The 20,798-nt window shown below is 44.7% G+C and overlaps 1 protein-coding gene across 6 annotated transcripts in view; it reads left to right on the top strand.

Annotated features, from left to right (window-relative positions):
• The window catches only part of LOC124005537 (BCAS3 microtubule associated cell migration factor-like), a 368,286-nt gene that overhangs the window by 23,108 nt on the left and 324,380 nt on the right, over positions 1 to 20,798 (top strand). For all 6 annotated transcript variants that reach the window (XM_046314898.1, XM_046314900.1, XM_046314901.1 and 3 more), the window contains exons 8-9: positions 13,160 to 13,267; positions 13,368 to 13,444. In XM_046314898.1, coding sequence (XP_046170854.1) covers positions 13,160 to 13,267; positions 13,368 to 13,444 — 185 coding nt within the window. The remainder of the gene's footprint in view (positions 1 to 13,159; positions 13,268 to 13,367; positions 13,445 to 20,798) is intronic.

The raw sequence follows: 20,798 nt of genomic DNA, 5'->3' as shown, positions 1-20,798 counted from the left end.
TTCGCTGGAAAGAGGGTAGGGGAGTGTAGGGTAGAGGGGAGGGTAGGGTAGAGGGGAGGGTAGGGTAGAGGGGAGGGTAGAGGGGAGGGTAGGGTAGAGGGGAGGGTAGGGTAGAGGGGAGGGGAGGGTAGAGGGGAGGGTAGGGTAGAGGGGAGGGTAGGGTAGAGGGGAGGGGAGGGTAGAGGGGAGGGGAGGGTAGAGGGGGTAGGGTAGAGGGGAGGGTAGGGTAGAGGAGGGTAGGGTAGAGGAGGGTAGGGTAGAGGAGGGTAGGGTAGAGGAGGGTAGGGTAGAGGAGGGTAGGGTAGAGGAGGGTAGGGTAGAGGAGGGTAGGGTAGAGGAGGGGAGGGTAGGGGAGGGGAGGGTAGGGTAGAGGAGGGTAGGGTAGAGGAGGGTAGGGTAGAGGAGGGTAGGGTAGAGGAGGGTAGGGGAGGGTAGGGTAGGGGAGGGTAGGGTAGGGGAGGGTAGGGTAGGGGAGGGGAGGGTAGGGTAGAGGAGGGGAGGGTAGGGTAGAGGAGGGTAGGGTAGAGGAGGGTAGGGTAGAGGAGGGTAGGGTAGAGGAGGGTAGGGTAGAGGAGGGTAGGGGAGGGGAGGGTAGGGGAGAGGAGGGGAGGGGAGGGGAGAGGAGAGGAGGGGAGGGGAGGGGAGAGGAGAGGAGGGGAGCAGGTAAAAGAAGAGAGGAGATGAGCGGGGAGGAGAAGAGATTTGAAACTTCCATGTGCTAATGGAATGTCCTGTCTCTTTCGCCAGGGTGTCAATCTTTATGACGTTTTCCCATTTAAAATGTGTGGAAAGGAAGGGGGAGACCGGCTCGGGTCCTTGGTTGTACTGCCTCATATTGATGTTACGAGGTACAAATCTTAAGTACATTTGAAAGCTGGGTAGTAACAGCACCACAAGCCCCCCCAAATACATACATAGAGAGGGAGGAAGGCAAGGAGAGAGGAGATTAAGAAGATATGTGGCACCTTGGGAAGCCGGAGGAATGGCTGGCTGGTGGAGAGGGAGCAAAGGTAAGAGAGAACCACAGACGACTGCTCTGCGTTCTTCTCTCCATACCCTGCAAAGGCTGCTGTGAACTCCCCCTTTCCCCTCTTACAGAACAGCGAAAACATAACTCGATATTTCCTCCCCAGGAAATGAAATAAGGAAGTCTGTCTTCGGCTGGGCTTTGATGGAGACCACCTTCCCCATGTTTTTAAAGGAACACTGCCTGCTCCTCTTCTGCCTTTACCTCTCTCCCCCTCTGCGGCCTCTCTCTCTCCTTCTGCCTCTGCCACCGATTCTGTCTCTGCCTGGCCCCTTCTCGGTCTCTGTACTGCCTCTTTTAGTCTTCTGAATGTGTCCTGGCTGACACGGAGAGAGGAATACAAACAGGGAGGGTTTGGCTACTTCGCCCAGTGACTGACGCTCAGCACTAATTCTGAAAACATGCTTGCTGCTGAAAAGCCCAAACCCTGACATCTGGCTGAATGGCACATCCAGACTGGGGCCGTCCTGACCCCCGACCGACAGAAGTGTTTGGTAAATAACACTACATTAAAAGATGAGAGAAACTCCCCTATGGCCGCAGCACAGTTTTTCCGTTCGGGCCGTTCGTAAACTTACTAAGGTCCTCACACAGTTTTTAGCATATAATCATTTTAAATAACAGCTTTTGTCAACCAGCAAAAAGGATGCCGGCTTGACACTTAAATGGAAAACAGATTGGAGTCTTGGCCGCGAGAGCAGTGCTGGTTTTGAAGTTGGTTCAGTCAGCTCTAGGCTTAGATTACAAGATTTGCAAATTAAAGGAAAACTAGAAAGTCAAAAAGCATCTGTGCCTATCCTTGTATTTGTGAACTTCTAGCCAGGCGCACTCAACATAATTTTATCAATGGAAAGGATTATGCGTTAAGCCAAAACAATTTATAGATCGAGTGATTTTCCTGACGGCAAAGTACATATGTGTCCCTTCACGCTCTGCGCCAGTGGGGGAATTAGTAAAGAATGCCTGTGTGCCATCCTGTGGCAGCCCTTGGGCTCTGGTCTGCCTCCTCCTCACATAGTATCTGGAAAAGATTTGTGTTTCCAGCCCCTGCTGCTGCTAGTCGTTGTTATTATTTTCTTTCATTTTAATTAGGTCCGCAGGTATTAACATTCAGAACATTTTAAGACTGCTCTTTGTCAATGAATGCAAATCACAGAGGCAGGGGGTGGAGGGTGGAGGCATGCTAACTGTTTGTTGGTGTTTTTAGGAGTGGGAGCATACATACACTCCCAGGGTAGAAGTTCAGCGGGGAAGAAGAAACGTGCTTTTGTTATCACTTTTTTTGTATTGTAAATGGCACTCTATTCTCTGTATAGTGCACTACTTCTGACCAGGGCCCCTTACTTCCCTGTACGCCCACCCCAAATTTCCAGATGCACAGAGGATGTGGGCATGACTTTGATTTTTTATTATAATTTATTTTTGACAAATAGTCTTCTGTCACCATGGAGATTACGGATGGATTCGTATTTTGGGAGGGTTCCGGCCGACCGCGACACATTGTGACTCCCCCGTGGGTGACGAAATGCTCACCATGGCTACCTCCCAGACTGTAGCCAGTAGCAGCCTGGAAACAGTCAGCACCAGTGAAGGAGGATACAGTGCATGTTTTTCTTGTTTACTTGTACACTTATTTTATTCAATATTTACCATAACCAGTGTTTTTGCTGCTAGACCTTTCAAGACATGGTTTCAGCACCAGGACACAGCTCTCCATCTGGCTCCTGTAAACCACCTCTGGCCCCTGTGAACCTCCCATGGACCTGTCCCTTATAACTCAGGGCTCGAGGGTCAGGGCTTTTCACACCTCAACAACCAGGCCGGTGTCATGCCCTTTATCTCAATATTCATTACAGACACATTTAGTACACAGTTTTTAATCTGACGCAGGAAGATGAAAGCTATGTGTAATTTTAAATGACACCCGTCAACAACAAAGTGAGATTGATCCTACAAGAGAGGGATAATGTCATGTCCCTAATTTTGTCTTTATCCCAAAGCTTTATCCATTAAGTCCTGTTGTCACCTAATGCCTTTATATTAATTACAGTATTGCAGTGAAAACCCCACTCATTCACCATACATTTTCGAAGAGACTTAAGGGAAAGCCTATTGTGGTTCTAAGCTGTGCTTTTCATTGCTATTTTCATGACAGGTTTAGCCGTGGTAAACGCGAGGTATCCCTCTCTAAAGTGTATTAAAGGGTAAATCTCAGAGCGTTTGTATTAAAGAGGCACCAGATTATGGGGATTTGGGGAAGTGATGCTTTTGAAACCAGCATTAGGCCTTAGTCTCCATGATACACACACACACACTCCCCAGCGGGGACACCGCTACAGTCACAGTGCTGTCTTTGGCGGTCCAGCCAACCACAGAATTTATTATGATTAAGATAAAGCTCAAATAGGGACATTTTTCTTTATTTCCCAGTTTTGTTAGTTTTCAATTTGTGGGTGGGAATGTCATGCTGTTTTTAAGAGTTCTGATGAAATCATTCCAGAACTTTTTGTAATGTTAGTCTGTGAAAACGGACACACACACACACACACACACACACACACACACACACACACACACACACACACACACACACACACACACACACACACACACACACACACACACACACACACACACACACACACACACACACACACACACACACACACACACACACACACACACACACACACACACACACACACACACACACACACACACCTTACAGAGGGCAGTCTTTGGCTTCATTTCGAAGCGTTGATTTTGACTTCAACGTCTGTTTTCTGTCGGCCCGAAAATATGTTCTGCCTCGCCAGTTTCCCCCTTCAAATGGGAAGTGAGTTTAAATTAAGTGGTTTGTAGTGGAAGTGGCAGACAATTTGTTTTTTACAGGTCACAATGAGGCATAAATACTTTTCAATCCACAGTTCATTCAGCTTTTTGCAGTATGTTTTACAGTCCTTTCATGACAAATGTAATGTAAAAAATCTAATCGGAGCGTTTCAGTTTTGTAATACTGAAGGTGTTGTTCATAAACTTAGAATTTTAGCCACTATGTATTAATATGCCCTATATTTCTATGAAGGGAAGTAGTGTATTATTTTCCCCAAATATCATATACCAGTAACTTCCAACTGCAATTACTTTGGTGTGTGAGGATGACAAGCAGTGAATGGATGGAAACCAGATGGAGTATCTCATCTGGCAAAGAAAACCTCAGCATACTGTACCTCACTAGGGATTTGAACATGGCACTCTCTAGTTACCAATACATTCTCTCCACCAGGAAGCTGTTGTTCTGCATGTGAGTAAGAAATAGACCAGGGGGATGCTATGCTATTTAGCACACAGTCTCTTTTCTCCTGTCATGGTTAGGGTTAGCCCGTGGGCCCTTGTCAGAAGTAGTGTACTATACTGTTTAAGTAATAGGGTACCATTTGGGATTCATCCATCTTGTGTCATGGATTCCTCTCCCTGTTGACCGTTCCTCTGAGACGGTCTAGTCCAGGTGCAGCTAACTTCTGCTTAGATCTGTACTCTGTCTGTCCTCTGTGTGTTCCGTGCAGACTGGGACACTCGTATAACTCAAGGTCTCCAAGGATAGGAAGACCCAAGCCTTTTGAAGAGTTTTAAAGCAATTTTCCTTATTTTCTTTTTTAAGATGCTGCAGGGCAGGTAGCCTATATCTGTATTGTTAATTACCGACAAGGCTTGTTGACATTTATTCAAAGCGCAATTGTTCATTTTCGTGTTGATAATGTAGTATTACTTTATAGAAATATAATTAAATAGTATTCAATCCTCATCTGACACTTGACTGTAAAGCACAACTCCATGCGTTATCACAAAGTACACTCCTCAGTAGTGTTCATAACCATTTTGGACAGAGGCAACATGTTGTGTATTTGACATCAAAGCATTTTGGTATAAAGCATACAGGTTGAATTACCTTGGTTTTAAAGCCCTGTCAGATTTGATAGTATTTTTTGTTAATGATACCCTTTCTGGCTGACTTGTCGTGGTGGTATTCAATCTTCATTGTAGGTAGTCTGCCGTGAGTACATTGTTTAAACTTGAACATATGCTGTTACTTTTATAGTATTTTACTATAGGATATTTGACACCACTGTGCTTCTCGGTGTCACAGCTGAAGTATAGGAGTGAAAGCACACTTGACCAGATGCTGTTTGGATGCTACAATTTCCGAGATGTCTCCAGGTCTGACAAACAGAGTTAGCTCTGCCACTTTCCACAGCAGATACAGAAGGGCTACACAGGTGGATGCTGTGGATTGAGACGCAGCCTATGCAAAAATAGATCTTTAGCTTAAACTGATTGTTTTTGATGGCGATTCTTTTGTTGCACCAGTGTGCTAGTAGACTAGGGTTTGACCAAGAGATTTGTGCAAGCGCAGACACACACACACACACACACACACTGGCGTGGCGATGTGTTTCCAATATGCTTGTTGGTGGTGAATGTACGGTACTGAATGAGGAGGAAATGTATTTCTGGCAGGGCTCAGACATGGAGCTGTGGTTGAACTTCTTACCCTAATTACTTTCCCGCTAATGCCAGCGGCGTGCCGGAATCACAACCCCCCCCCCGAGCTGCCTCTGATGTGGCCGGCGTTTGTTGTGTGTTGAGGGTTGTGTTCCACAGAGGAGGAGGGGAAAGGAGGACTGAGAAAGAGCGGGAGGGGTAGTCAGCGAGAGAAGGAAACTTGAATATTGTGACAGAATTTGTCTCTTTTCTTCCAGTACCACCCACCTCACTTGATGCCTATGAAAATAGAGTAATTGTTTTCATGTGTGTGTGTGTAGAAGTAACTGTTATAAATCTATGACTCACCGGTCTGATGTCATTCCAAAGATTAGTTCAACCAATTTGTCCAGGCTTTACTTGTAACATGTTTTTCTACCTATATGGTTCACCCATAGTGTATGCACATCCCAACAATTACCCAGATGATAGTATATAGATATAATAGAAATACTCTCTAGTCTTGGTCACTATTGTATAAAATGCACCCAAAGGCCTATAGTTTATTGCACTGAAAGCCATTGGCTGATATGTAGGTGGTCAATGACCCGGGTGGCATTCCTAGTCTCTGGGCTCTCTGACCCTGTCCCCTCAGCCCTTCCAGCTGAGACTCCAGGGACCAGGCCCAGGCTGTATTTGTTTAGCATTTCCTCAGCTTGTAATTGTCTGTTCGTATTCAGGGAACTCGTAAAGGGCTCAGCTCTGAGCTGCAGTCGGAAACGTGGTGACGTCCCCCTCCTTGTAAATGCATTTATTTGCTTGCTTTTTAATTCCCCTTTAAGGCTTCCCCAGTTCCCCTGCTGTCTAGCCCACTGCAGCCCACCACATGAAGTGTGCGGTTTTTATCCATCGGTTCCGCTCAGGTTCATAAAATAATAACCTTCCCGGTTCCGTTGACCAGAAGCCCGACGTTCCCTCCCGGAGAAGAAATGCAAGCCCAGCTCACAGCGCCGTCGTGTTGAAGCTAAAATAACACATGTTAAAGACGTCTTTCATGCAGGAAAAAACCCTCTCTCGTGATTTAAATGGCATGCATCTGACATAATGTACACAATAACCATTGTAAACTGACGCTGCTAAAATGAAGACTCTGCCTCGGTTGTAAAAGTCATATAACCGTTCTGTTGTGAATACATTTTCCAAAATGGTACAGTAGCTAGTCTATAGCAGGCCAGATAAAACAGAGCTGTGCTGGACGGTCAAGAGACCCAGAAACATGGTGTCATCCCAAATGGCAGCCTATTCCCTAGATAGTGCACCACTGTTGACCAGGGCCCAACTCTGGTCAAAATTAGTGCACTATATAGGGAATAGGGCCCTGGTCAAAATTAGTGCACTATATAGGGAATAGGGCCCTGGTCAAAATTAGTGCACTATATAGGGAATAGGGCCCTGGTCAAAATTAGTGCACTATATAGGGAATAGGGCCCTGGTCAAAATTAGTGCACTATATAGGGAATAGGGTGCCGTTTAGGACGTACACGTCTGTTTTACTAGCTTGCCCAGTAGCCGTTTGAGGTGGAGATGGATGGATGTAGCAGGTGTGGATCTCTGTCTGGCTGCTTTACAGCCTACTACCCAGTAATTAGCAGTCATTTAGGATTGCTGTTATATGAGGGAAACCCTTCATGTTAGAAGTCGACTTGGGCCAAGACCAACTGTTTCCACTTCAGCAGGCTTAGACTTTCCTCCAAAGGTCATGGCCGTTGCCTCAGTAGTGTGTGTACCTCTATTTTTGTGTGTGTGTGTGTGTGTGTGTGTGTGTGTGTGTGTGTGTGTGTGTGTGTGTGTGTGTGTGCTTAGACACAATCTCAACTTTTAAAATTATTTTACAATCTCATCTCTCGCTCTCCCCCCTTTTTCTCTCTCCCTCGCTCTCTCTCCCAACTGCTCCTTCCCACTCGCTGCATCAATTCAGACCCAAAATGACCAATCCCAGTAAATAGTAATTGACACATTGATCTCATAGGCCGTAATAACAGTCCTATTACTGAGGCAGAAGAGGGCGCTCAGTGTCACCTCAACATGTTACTGGACTGACATCTAGCCCTGATCAATGATAATGATGATTTAGCCTGGCTTTCAACCCATGCCTCCGCAGCCCCAGCACCAGGAAATCACATTACAGCTGATCCTGCCCTGGCTCCATTAGAACACCGCCATTTGTTAAAATACTGCCCAGGCCAAAACAATTCAACCGGGGGCCATTTTGATTCTGTAATAGAGGAACGGGCGGGACATCATTGTCCCCATGAGTGAATCAATCCGGGCGCCTGTTATTTCGTAAAAAGCATTTGAATTAGATTGATTTGACCCCGGTGATAACGCTGAAATCGATGGAGGAGCCGCCAGAAAACAAGTTAGAAGTTATATTTTTCTATTAATCTCAATTCTTGTACTCAGTTTGGTAATGCTATCCTTGCTGTGCCAGAGAGTATCATAATATGCCTTAGTGTAAGGCCTGCAGCAGATCTGTTTTATGTCCGGCTGCTATGGACAACTGAATGGAGGTCACCCAAAACTCTTGTCACCTCCTTTATCTTCCCCATTGCCTCTTACAGGAAATGACAGGGGAAACGCTCGCACACACAACGTCAGACACTCCCGCTGGTACATACACCCGACACTCACACACAACGTCAGACACTCCCGCTGGTACATACACCCGACACTCACACACAACGTCAGACACTCCCGCTGGTACATACACCCGACACTCACACACAACGTCAGACACTCCCGCTGGTACATACACCCGACACTCACACACAACGTCAGACACTCCCGCTGGTACATACACCCGACACTCACACAGACTTGCGTGCGCACACAAACATGCAGTGACAGGCATGCACACACGGACACTGTGTCTCTGGCTAGGCTGAGAGATCTGAGGGCTCCAGCCACGGACAGACGGACGCGCCTCTGACTTTGTCAGTGGGTGTGGAGCTGCATTTGTGTCTGCCCAAGCTCTGTGGAGTGGTGCTGCTTCCACGCATACACTAATCCCCTTGATCAAGGGGTGAGCATCCTTTTTAGGGAGTGGACAGCGGCTGCTCCCAAAGTAGTGCACTTTATGGGAAATAGGGCCAGAACAGCTTCAATGTGCTTTTGTCTGGAACTCTATTGTAGGGATGCGACACCATTCTTTCACGTCTAATTCCTTCGTTTGGTGTTTTGTTGATGGTGGTGGAAAACATCTCAGGCGAAGCTCCAGAACCTCCCAAAAAGTGTTCAACTGGGTTGAGATCTTGTGACTAAGACACACACCCGTAACTCCCTATTCTCCTTTTGTAACCATTAGTGCTTAACCTAAATGTTGATTTCTATACTACTAATTGACCGATGCATGTTCAATTATTTGACTTATATTTAATTTGTTATTTTTCTGTTGAGTGCCAAAAACGTGGTTATTAACTACAATGACCATAATCCATTGCGCACCTACTTGTCCAGATTATTTTACGCCTGCTACAGAAGAGAGAATCCACAATCATGAAGTGTTATAGAGAGCAGCTGTTGCTTCACAAGTTCTCTATCTGAAAATACATAATCAAAGTGATTGATGGTATTCAGCAGTCATAAGTATGCCTTATTTACTTTGAACTACAAAATAGTGATTTTGTCAGACAGAATAGGCATCAGCTTTAAAGAGCTGAGATGATAACTTGGAATGAAATAATCAAGTAATCAATTGAAACATGTAATATACACAACTGAAATATTTTATTAAACTGAAGTAATGATTAATAAATAATGGTTAAGTGATAAGCAGTAATGGGCAGTCACTACCATCATATGGGACTGTATGAATTATTTTATTCTGTGTTATTACAGCATTCAACCCACGTAATGCACAGAGCATTTAATAAAAGTAATCGAAAACCGAACAGAATTCAAAAAGCACTAATCACTCAGCACGACTAGGCATGGTAGCCAAAATAATGGACAACTGGGCATTTTTATACATGAGCCGAAGCATATTGGGATTTTAATTGCTTAATTAACTCAGAAATTACACCTATGTGCACCTGACAGTTCCAGTCAAAAGTTTGGACACCTACTCCATTACAGGGATTTTCTTTATTTTTTACAATTTTCTACAATGTTGAATAATAGTGAAGACATCAAAACTATGTAATAACATAATCATGTAGTAACCAAAGAAGTGTGAAACAAATCACTATTATATATTCTTTGCCTTAATGACAGCTTTGCTCACTCTTGGCATTCTCTCAACCAGCTTCTTGAGTTAATCACCTGGAATGCATTTCAATTAACCTTGTTAATTTGTGTAATTTCTTTCCTTAATGCGTTTGAACAAATCAGTTGTGTTGTGACAAGGTAGAGGTTGTATAAGGAAAGAGAAATTACAGTCCATCATTACCTTATGACAGGAAGGTCAGTCTATCTGGAACATTTCAATAACTTTTTTTCAAGTGCAGTCGCAAAAACATTTAAGTCATTTACATTTAAGTCATTTAGCAGACGCTCTTATCCAGAGCGACTTACAAATTGGTGCATTCACCTTATGACATCGAGTGGAACAGTCACTTTACAATAGTGCATCTAAATCTTAAAGGGGGGGGTGAGAGGGATTACTTATCCTATCCTAGGTATTCCTTAAAGAGGTGGGGTTTCAGGTGTCTCCGGAAGGTGGTGATAGACTCCGCTGTCCTGGGGTCGTGAGGGAGTTTGTTCCACCATTGGGGGGCCAGAGCAGCGAACAGTTTTGACTGGGCTGAGCGGGAGCTGTACTTCCTCAGTGGTAGGGAGGCGAGCAGGCCAGAGGTGGATGAACGCAGTGCCCTTGTTTGGGTGTAGGGCCTGATCAGAGCCTGGAGGTACTGAGGTGCCGTTCCCCTCACAGCTCCGTAGGCAAGCACCATGGTCTTGTAGAGGATGCGAGCTTCAACTGGAAGCCAGTGGAGAGAACGGAGGAGCGGGGTGAAGTGAGAGAACTTGGGAAGGTTGAACACCAGACGGGCTATGAAGAAACTGGCTCTGAGGACCACCACAGGAAAGAAAGACCCTGAGTTACCTGCTGCAGAGGATAAGTTCATTAGAGTTAACTGCACCTCAGATTGCAGCCTAAATAAATGCTTCAGTGTTCAAGTAAGACCCATCTCAACATCAACTGTTCAGGGAAGACTGTGTGAATCAGTCCTTCATGGTTGAATTGCTGCAAAGAAACCACTACTAAAGGACACCAATAATAATAAGAGACTTGCTTGGGCCAAGAAACACGAGCAATAGATATTAGACCAGTGGAAATCTGCCCTTTGGTCTGAAGAGTCCAAATTGTAGATTTTTGGTTCCAACTGCAGTGGAATTGTGATACGCAGAGTAGGTGAGCGGATGATCTCCACATGTATGGTTCCTACCATGAAGCATGGAGTAGGTGTGGGGGTGCTTTGCTATTCCCTGTATAGTGCACTACTTTTGACCAGGGCCCTATTCCCTGTTCTGTAATTTATTTAGAATTCAAGGCACACTTAACCAGCTTGGCTACCACAGCATTCTCCAGCGATACGCCATCCCATCTGGTTTGCGTAGTGGGACTATAACAGGACAATGACCAAACAAACCTCCAGGCTGTGTAAGGGCTATTTATTCAAGAAGGAGAGTAATGGGGTGCTGCGTCAGATTACCTGATCTCCACAATCACCCGGCCTCAATCCAATTTAGATTGTTTGGGATGAATTGGACTGCGGAGTGATGGAAAAGCAGTGCTCAGAATATGTGGGAACTCCTTCAAGACGGTTAGAAAAGCATTCCTCATGAAGCTGGTTGAGAGAATGCCAAGACTGTGCAAAGCTGTCAAGGCAAAGGGTGGCTATTTTGAAGAATCTCAAATATAAAATATATTTTGAATTAACACTTTATTGGTTACTACATGATTCCGTGTGTTTCTTCGTTGTTGTGATGTCCTCACTATTATTCTACAATGTAGAAAATAGTAAAAATAAACTTTGAATGACTAGGTGTTTCCAAACTTTTGACTGGTACTGTACTTGGTATCCCTCATTTACTTAAGGGTTTCCTTTAATTTGGCAGTTACCTGCATGTCTCCCCTTATGTCTGCAACAGGACTTATGAGTGTTTTTGTACCATCCAGTCCCCAGGCAGACATGGAGCCAGAACATCACACAGCCTGAGTTCACCAACACTAATTCTGCTTGCCATTTACTGTAGCGACAAGACTCAATATAGCCAGTCTACACACGGCTAACACGAACCAACAGCAGTTAATCAAGAGCCTTGACTATTGACCAAGAGCAAGGACAAGGACAAGAGCGCAGGAGAGAAAAAAACATTGAGAGAGGGGAGCGAAAGAGGAAGAGCGCAAGAGAGGGAGAGGATAGGGGGAGAGACTGAATTAATTAGAGAGAACAAGATGGAGAAGAAGCGAGAGAGACTGATGCAGGCAGACTGGCTTCTCTATCATCGGCTCCATTCTAAGATTCCCTCATTGGAAGAATTTTGACAAATGAAACTCTCTCCGGTTCTCCATGGCTGCGACTCAGGGCTACCGAGTAGCAAATGGACGGTCCCTGCACCTTTTTACCATTCAACTCTCCCCTAAGTGTTTCCATGTTCCCGGTGCTTTGCGAACAGTTTAAGATGCCTTGGCTGCTTTGTGATGGCCTGATGTGTGCATAATTTGAAATGGGGTAATTTTCTCAACGCTTCGGCCACAGTATTTCATCCACTGTTTGCATTTGTCAGAGAGAGGCCTGAATGGAAAGAGCAGATCTTTTCCACCATAAAGAAGAGAAATAGTGGCCTGTTGTTCGGTTGGTTTGAGTGATTGAGAACGCAGACCGACATTAGAACCTAATTGATGCTTGCAGCCCATTGCTGGTCAGTGGAGTAGAAGTAGTGCTGCAGGAGATAAGATGGGAATTTTGTATTCTTAACTTTTTGTGTCTGTAGGCTAGGCTGAAACAATCCCTGAATGCTGATTGGCTGACAGCTGTGGTATATCAGACCGTAATCCACAGGTATGACAAAACATTATTTTTTTACGTTGGTAACCAGTTTATAATAGCAATAAGGCACCTTGGGGGTTTGTGGTATATGGCCACTATATCACGGCTAAGTGCTGTATCCAGGCACTCTGGGTTGTGTCGTGCGTAAAGGGGGGGTTGAGGGTGTGGAGAGCGAGGGGTTGCGCACAAAATGTTAAAACAAACCCGATTTTGATCAACTCCCATGTCTATTGGGTGAAATACCAGTGTGCCATCACAGCAGCAAGATTTGTGAACTGTTGACACAAGGACAACCAGCGAAGAACAAGCACCATTGTAAATACAACCCATATTTGTTTATTTAATTTCCCTTTTGATCTTTAACTATTTGCACATATGACATTTGTAATGTCTTTATTCATTTGGAACTTTTGCGAGTGTAATGTTTACTGTTAATTCATATTGTTTATTTCACTTTTGTTTATTATCTAGTTCACTTGCTTTGGCAATGTGAACATTTCCCATGCCAATAAAGCCCTTGAATTGAGTGAGAAATCCTTGAAAAAAATGCCTATTTTATATTGAATGTGTCAAATAAAGGATGTGTTTCTGTGCCTAGGACGAGCCCTCCATACTGCTGTGTGGACCTGTACTCACTGAGGACAGGAGAGATGGTCAAGTCCATCCAGTTCAAGACGCCCATCTATGACCTGCACTGCAACAAGGAGTACGTATGGTGGCATCACTTTTTGCATTCATATAAATATATTGTAGTTTCATGTTATATGAAAATCATATACTATTTGTAATTTTCCTGGTTCTTGTAGGATTCTAGTTGTCGCCCTGCAGGAGAAGATTGCTGCATTCGACAGCTGTACCTTCACCAAAAAGTTCTTTGTTACAAGTAAGGAGCTGGGGCTGTGTGTGTATCCTTAATGGCACCTGATGATGCCTGGTCAAAAGTAGTGCACTATATAGGGATTAGGGCCTTGTTCCCGATCCTCATGAGAGACAGTTTCATCATAGCGCTTGATGGTTTTTGGAACTGCACTTGAGGAAATGTTCAAATTTCTTGAAATGTTCCATATTGACTGACCTTCATGTCTTAAAGTAATGATGGACTGTCGTTTCTCTTTGCTTATTTGAGCTGTTCTTGCCATAATATGGACTTGGTCTTTTACCAAATAGGGCTATCTTCTGTATACCACCCTACCTTGTCACAACACAACTGATTGGCTCAAACACATTAAGGAAAGAAAATCCACAAATTAACAATGTACACTTGTTAATTTAAATGCATTTCAGGTGACTAACTCATGAAACTGGTTGAGAGAATGCCTAGAGTGTGAAAAGAGGTCAAGGCAAAGGGTGGCTATTTGAAGAATCTGAAATAGAAAAAATATTTTGATTTGTGTAACACTTTTTTGGTTACTACATGATTCCATATGTTTTATTTCATAGTTTTGATGTCGCCACTTTTATTCTACATTGTAGAAAACTGTAAATAAAGAAAAATCCTGGAATGAGTAGGTGTTGTTAAACTTTTGATCGGTAGTGTAGGTAGAGTTATTAAAGTGACTAAGCATAGATAACAACAGAGAGTATCAGCGGTGTAAAAGAGGTGGGTAGAAGTTGTTTAGAAGCCTCTTGGACCTGAACTTGGCGCTCCGGTACTGCTTGTCGTGTTGTAGCAGAGAGAACAGTCTATGACTATTGTGGCTGGAGTCTTCGACAAGTTTTAGGGCTTTCCTCTGACACCACCTGGTATAGAGGTCCTGGATGGCAGGAAGCTTGTCCCCAGTGATGTACTGGACCATACGCACTACCCTCTGTAGTGCCTTGCGGTCGGGTGCCAACCAGTTGCCATACCAGGCAGTGATGCAACCAGTCAGGATGCTCTCGATGGTGCAGCTGTAGAACCTTTGGAGAATCTGAGGACCCATGCCAAATCTATTCAGTCTCCTGAGGGGGAATACGTTTTGTCATGCCATCTTCAAGAATGTCTTGGTGTGTTTGCTCAATTTTTAGTTTGTTGGTGATGTGGACACCAAAGAACTTGAAAAGCTCTCAACCTGCTCCACTACAGCCCTGTCGATGAGAATGGGGGCGTGCTTGGTTCTCTTTTTCCTGTAGCCCACAATCATCTAATTTGTCTTGATCAAGTTGAGGGAGAGGTTGTTGTCCTGGCGCCACACGGCCAGTTCTCTGACTTCCTCCTTATAGGCTGTTTTGTCATTGTCAGTGATCAGGCCTACCACTGTTGTCATTGGCAAACTTAATGATGGTGTTGGAGTCGTGCCTGGCCGTACAGTCATGAGTGAACATGGAGTACAGGAGGGGACTGAGCATGCATCCCTGAGGGGGCCTGTGTGGAGGATCAGCGTGGCGGATGTGTTGTTACCTACCCTTACCACCTGGGGGCAGCCTGTCAGGAAGTTCAGGATCCAGTTGCAGAGGGAGGTGTTTAGTCCCAGGGTCCTTAGCTTATCGCCTGTTGTCAGAACTTCTGGCAGTCTATGTGCATGCCACACAGTTAAATTTTCGGGCCAACTCTTTTCTTTGAGTTTATCAAGGATGTCGCTCTTGCTGCTGGTGATTCTCTGATCCACCTCTATGCAGACGACACCATTCTGTATACATCTGGCCCTTCTTTGGCCACTGTGTTAACAAACCTACAAACAAGCTTCAATGCCATAAAATATTTCTTCCGTGGCCTCCAACTGCTTTTAAATGCTAGTAAAACTAAATCGCATGCTCTTCAACCGATTGCTGCCCGCACCAGCCTGCCCGACTAGCATCACTACTCTGGGCGGTTCTGTCTGGTTAGACTGTAAACTCTCCTTCCAGACTCACATTAAGCATCTACAATCCAAAATTAAATCTAGAATCAACTTCCTATTTCGCAACAAAGCCTCCTTCACTCATGCTGCCAAATATACCCTTGTAAAACTGACTATCCTACCGATCCTTGACTTCGGCGATGTCATTTACAAAATAGCCTCCAACACTCTACTCAGCAAATTGGATGCGGTCTCTGTTTTGTCACCAAAGCCACATATACCTCTCACCACTGCAACCTGTTTGCTCTCGTTGGCTGCCCTCGCTACATATTCGTCGCCAAACCCACTGGCTCCAGGTCATCTATAAGTCTTTGCTAGGAAAAGTTCTGCCTTATCTCAGCTCACTGGTCACCATAGCAACACCCACCCGTAGCACGCAGTGGGCAGGTAGATTTCACTGGTTATCCCCAAAGCCAACACCTCGTTTGGCCGCCTTTCCTTCCAGTTCTCTGCTGCCAATGACTGGAACTGAAAATCACTGAAGCTGGAGACTTATATCTCCCTCTCTAACTTTAAGCATCAGCTGTCAGAGCAGCTTATTGATCACTGTACCTGTACATAGCCCATCTGTAAATAGCACACCCAACTACCTCATCCTCATGTTATTTATTTATTTTTGCTCTTTTGCACCCCAGTATCTCTACTTGCACATTTATCACTCCAGTGTTAATGATCAATTATAATTATTTTGCCTCTATGGCCTATTTATTTCCTTACCTCCCTAATCTTACTACATTTGCACACACTGTACATAGATTTTTTTGATTGTGTTATTGACTGTACGTTTGTTTATACAATGCTTTATCTTGGCCAGGTCGCGGCCTACCTGGTTAATTAGAGGTGAAATAAATAAATAAAAATGGATGAGTTTAGAGGCACTATGGTGTTAAACGCTGCACTGTAGTCAATGAATAGCATTCTCACATAAGTGTTCCGTTTGTCCAGGTAGGAAAGGGCAGTGCGGAGTGCAATAGAGATTGCATCATCTGTGGATCTGTTAGGGCGGTATGCAAATTGAGCCGGAGTAGTACAATTAGATCTTTGTCCTGTATTGACGCTTTGCCTGGTTGATGGTTTGTCGGAGGGCATAGCGGGATTTCTTATACGCTTCTGAGTTAGTCCAGCTCCTTGAAAGCGACATCTCTTTCCTTTAGCTCAGTGCGGATGTGCTTGTAATCCATGGTTTCTGGCTGGGTATGTACAGTTGAAGTCGGAATTTTACATACACTTAGGTTGGAGTCAGTAAAACTTGTTTTTCAACCTCTCCACCAATTTCTTGTTAACAAACTATAGTTTTGGCAAGTCGGTTAGGACATCTACTTTGTGCATGGTACAAGTAATTTTTCCACAATTGTTTACAGACAGATCTCTTATAATTCACTGTATCACAATTCCAGTGGGTCAGAAGTTTACATACACTAAGATGACTGCGCCTTTTTTAAACAGCTTGGAAAATACCAGAACATGTCATGGCTTTAGAAGCTTCTGATAGGCTAATTGACGTAATTTGAGTCAATTGGAGGTGTACCTGTGGATGTATTTCAAGGCCTACCTTCAAACGCAGTGCCTCTTTGCATGACATCATGGGAAAATCAAAATAAATCAGCCAGGACCTCAGAAAAAACATCCTTGGGAGCAATTTCCAAATGCCTGAAGGTACCACATTCATCTGTACAAACAATAGTATGCAAGTATAAACACCATTGGACCACGCAGCCGTCATACCGCTCAGGAAGGAGACGCGTTTTGTCTCCTAGAGATGAACGCACTTTGGTGCAAAAAGTGCAAATCAATCCCAGAACAACAGCAAATGACCTTGTTAAGATGCTGGAGAAAACATGTACAAAAGTGTCTATATCCACAGTCGACCAAACCATCCGCAGTTTACAAAAAACTGTCGACATAACCTGAAAGGCCGCTCAGCAAGGAAGAAGCCACTGCTCCAGAAACGCCATTTAAAGGCAATAATATGGTTTGCAACTGCACATGGGGACAAAGATCATACTTTTTGGAGAAATGTCCTGTGGTCTGATGAAACAAAAAATAACTGTTTGGCCATAATGACCATCGTTATGTTTGGAGGAAAAAGGGGAGGCTTGCAAGCCGAAGAACACCGTCCCAACCGTGAATCACGGGTGTGGCAGCATCATGTTGTGGAGTTGTTTTGCTGCAGGAGGGACTGGTGCACTTCACAAAATAGATGGCATCATGAGGCAGAAAAATTATGTGGATATATTGAAGCAACATCTAAAGTCGTCAGTTAAAGCTTGGTCGCAAATGGGTCTTCCAAATGGACAATGACCCCAAGCTTACTTCCAAAGTTGTGTCAAAATGGCTTAAGGACAACAAAGTCAAGGTATTGGAGTGGCCATCACAAAGCCCTGACCTCAATCTTACAGAAAATGTGTGGGCAGAACTGAAAAAGCGTGTGTGAGTAAGGAGGGCTACAAGCCTGACTCAGTTACACCAGCTCTTTCAGGAGGAATGGGCCAAAATTCACCTAACTTATTGTGGGAAGCTTGTGGAAGGCTACCTGGAACGTTTGACCAAAGTTAAACAATTTAAAGGCAATGCTACCAAATACTAATTGAGTGTATGTAAACTTCTGACCCACTGAGATTGTGATGAAAGAAATAAAGGCTGAAATAAATCTCTCTACTATTATTCTGACTTTTCACATTCTTAAAATAACGTGGTGAGCCTAACTGACTTAAGACAGGGGATTTTTACTAGGATTAAATGTCAGGAATTGTGAATAACTGAATTTAAATGTGTTTGGCTAAGGTGTATGTAAACGTCCGACTTCAACTGTACGTAGTCACTTTGGGGATGACATCATCAGTGCACTTATTGATGAAGCCAATGACTTATGTAGTGTACTCCTCAATGCCATCGGAGGAATCCCGGAACATATTCCAGTCTGTGCTAGAAAAACAGTCCTTTAGCTTAGCATCTGCTTCATCTGAAAAATGGTTCATTGATCGAGTCACTGGTGCTTCCTGCTTTAATTTTTGCTTGTAAGCAGGAATCAGGAGGATATTTGCTTATGGCGGTTTACAGCTCATTGAGCGCAGTCTTAGTGCCAACCTCGGTCTGTGGTGGTATGTAGACAGCTACGATTAATACAGATGAAAAGTCTTTAGGTAGATAGTGTGGTCTGCAGCTTATCATGAGATACTCTACCTCAGGCGAGCAAAACCTTGAGACTTCCTTAGATGTTGTTCACCAGCTGTTATTTACAAGAATACATAGTCCGCCACCCATTCTGTTACCAGATGCCGCTGTTCTATTCTGTTCTATCCTGCCGATACACACACTATTCTTATCACCACGATCACACACACGCATGCATGCACTCTCACTCGCACACATACATGCACTCTCACTCGCACACATACATGGTGTACACACACACAGTAGACCAGTGGATACAGTTATTAGTACTCACAGATGTGAAATCAATGGACATATCATCTTGGAACAGATGCCCTGTCCTGTGTCGATGTCTGTGTACATCTGTGAGAACACTGAAGCCATATAGCCACCCACTAACAGTTATATAGCCAGTCACACCAACACACAGAGCCAGCCCAGTCACGTAACACATCAGCATTTCCACACAAACATCCCATCACCAGAAGACAAGCAGGTCTGTCACGCTGGTATCACCAAGCCCAAACAACCAACTGAAGACAGGTACTGACAGCGTTTACCTCACCATTCACAAACCACCAAACCAGCACAACGTTTCGAACAAATCTTTGAAACCGGTCTAAACTGTTTAACTGAAACTTAATGGTAGAGAATGCTGGAGTCCCTCTGGTAGCGTAGCACATATCAACATCTCTGAGTGTGTTTTATAGCAAGTTTACAACTCAACATCATATAGCTACACTACCTACCTAGGTTGTGTTCAGAATGCACTGAAGGAGATAAAACATTTTGAAAAGGAGTGAAACTGGGTGGTATCGTACTAGTACAATAAGACTGCTCATTGGGTTGTTTTGCTCATTTGTGCCCAACTGAACATGACCCCTGGACAGTGCAGGATGACGTGAAACATTCTTTGTAACAAGGCCATTGCTGTCTGCAGACAGTAAACAAACTGCTGTTAGGAGAATATGTTCTTAATGCGTTGTCTGTTCTGCCTGCCTTTCCCCTCTATGTCTGGCTGGCAGGGCCACAGGACAATGAGTATAGTCAATCACTGTTAATCGCTCTGAATGATGCTTCATCCTTGTAAAATGGAGATGTCTTTGGGGAGGAAGAACAGCAACACAGGCGTCCTGTAATGTAGGTTGTTTTAAGTTGTTGCTTGTCTTTAGAGTGTTGTGGACTGGGGATGAGGTAGGTCTGTATGTGTGGGGATGTGAGGTTTGGGTTGGTGTTCCCCTTTTTCTCCCTCAAATGTTTTCATCTTTTTTTCTTCAGCCCTCTGCATTTTCTTTCCTCTGTTCACCTCAGCCTTTTCCCCTCTCCCCTTCTCTCCCTCTATTCTCTCTCTGTCCTTTCCCCTCTCCCCTTCTCTCCCTCTATTCTCTCTCTGTCCTTTCCCCTCTCCCCTTCTCTCCCTCTATTCTCTCTCCATGTCCTTTCCCCTCTCCCCTTCTCTCCCTCTATTCTCTCTCTGTCCTTTCCCCTCTCCCCTTCTCTCCCTCTATTCTCTCTCTGTCCTTTCCCCTCCTGTCCCTCTATTCTCTCTCTATGTCCTTTCCCCTCTCCCCCTCTCTCCCTCTATTATCTCTCTACGTCCTTTCCCCTCTCCCCTTCTCTCCCTCTTATCTCTCTATGTCCTTTCCCCTCTCCCCTTCTCTCCCTCTATTATCTCTGTCCTTTCCCCTCTCCCTCTATTATCTCTCTGTCCTTTCCCCTCTCCCCTTCTCTCCCTCTATTCTCTCTGTCCTTTCCCCTCTCCCTCTATTATCTCTCTGTCCTTTCCCCTCTCCCCTTCTCTCCCTCTATTCTCTCTCTCTGTCCTTTCCCCTCTCCCCTTCTCTCCCTCTATTCTCTCTCTCTGTCCTTTCCCCTCTCCCCTTCTCTCCCTCTATTCTCTCTCTCTGTCCTTTCCCCTCTCCCCTTCTCTCCCTCTATTCTCTCTCTATGTCCTTTCCCCTCTCCCCTTCTCTCCCTCTATTCTCTCTCTATGTCCTTTCCCCTCTCCCCTTCTCTCCCTCTATTCTCTCTCTATGTCCTTTCCCCTCTCCCCTTCTCTCCCTCTATTCTCTCTCTATGTCCTTTCCCCTCTCCCTCTATTCTCTCTCTATGTCCTTTCCCCTCCTCTCCCTCTATTCTCTCTCTATGTCCTTTCCCCTCTCCCATTCTCTCCCTCTATTCTCTCTCTATGTCCTTTCCCCTCCTCTCCCTCTATTCTCTCTCTATGTCCTTTCCCCTCCTCTCCCTCTATGTCCTTTCCCCTCT

The sequence above is a fragment of the Oncorhynchus gorbuscha genome, linkage group LG19 (genome assembly GCF_021184085.1).
Source record: "Oncorhynchus gorbuscha isolate QuinsamMale2020 ecotype Even-year linkage group LG19, OgorEven_v1.0, whole genome shotgun sequence".
In the NCBI taxonomy this organism is placed as follows: domain Eukaryota; kingdom Metazoa; phylum Chordata; class Actinopteri; order Salmoniformes; family Salmonidae; genus Oncorhynchus; species Oncorhynchus gorbuscha.
This window is presented reverse-complemented; position numbering and strand designations above follow the sequence as displayed.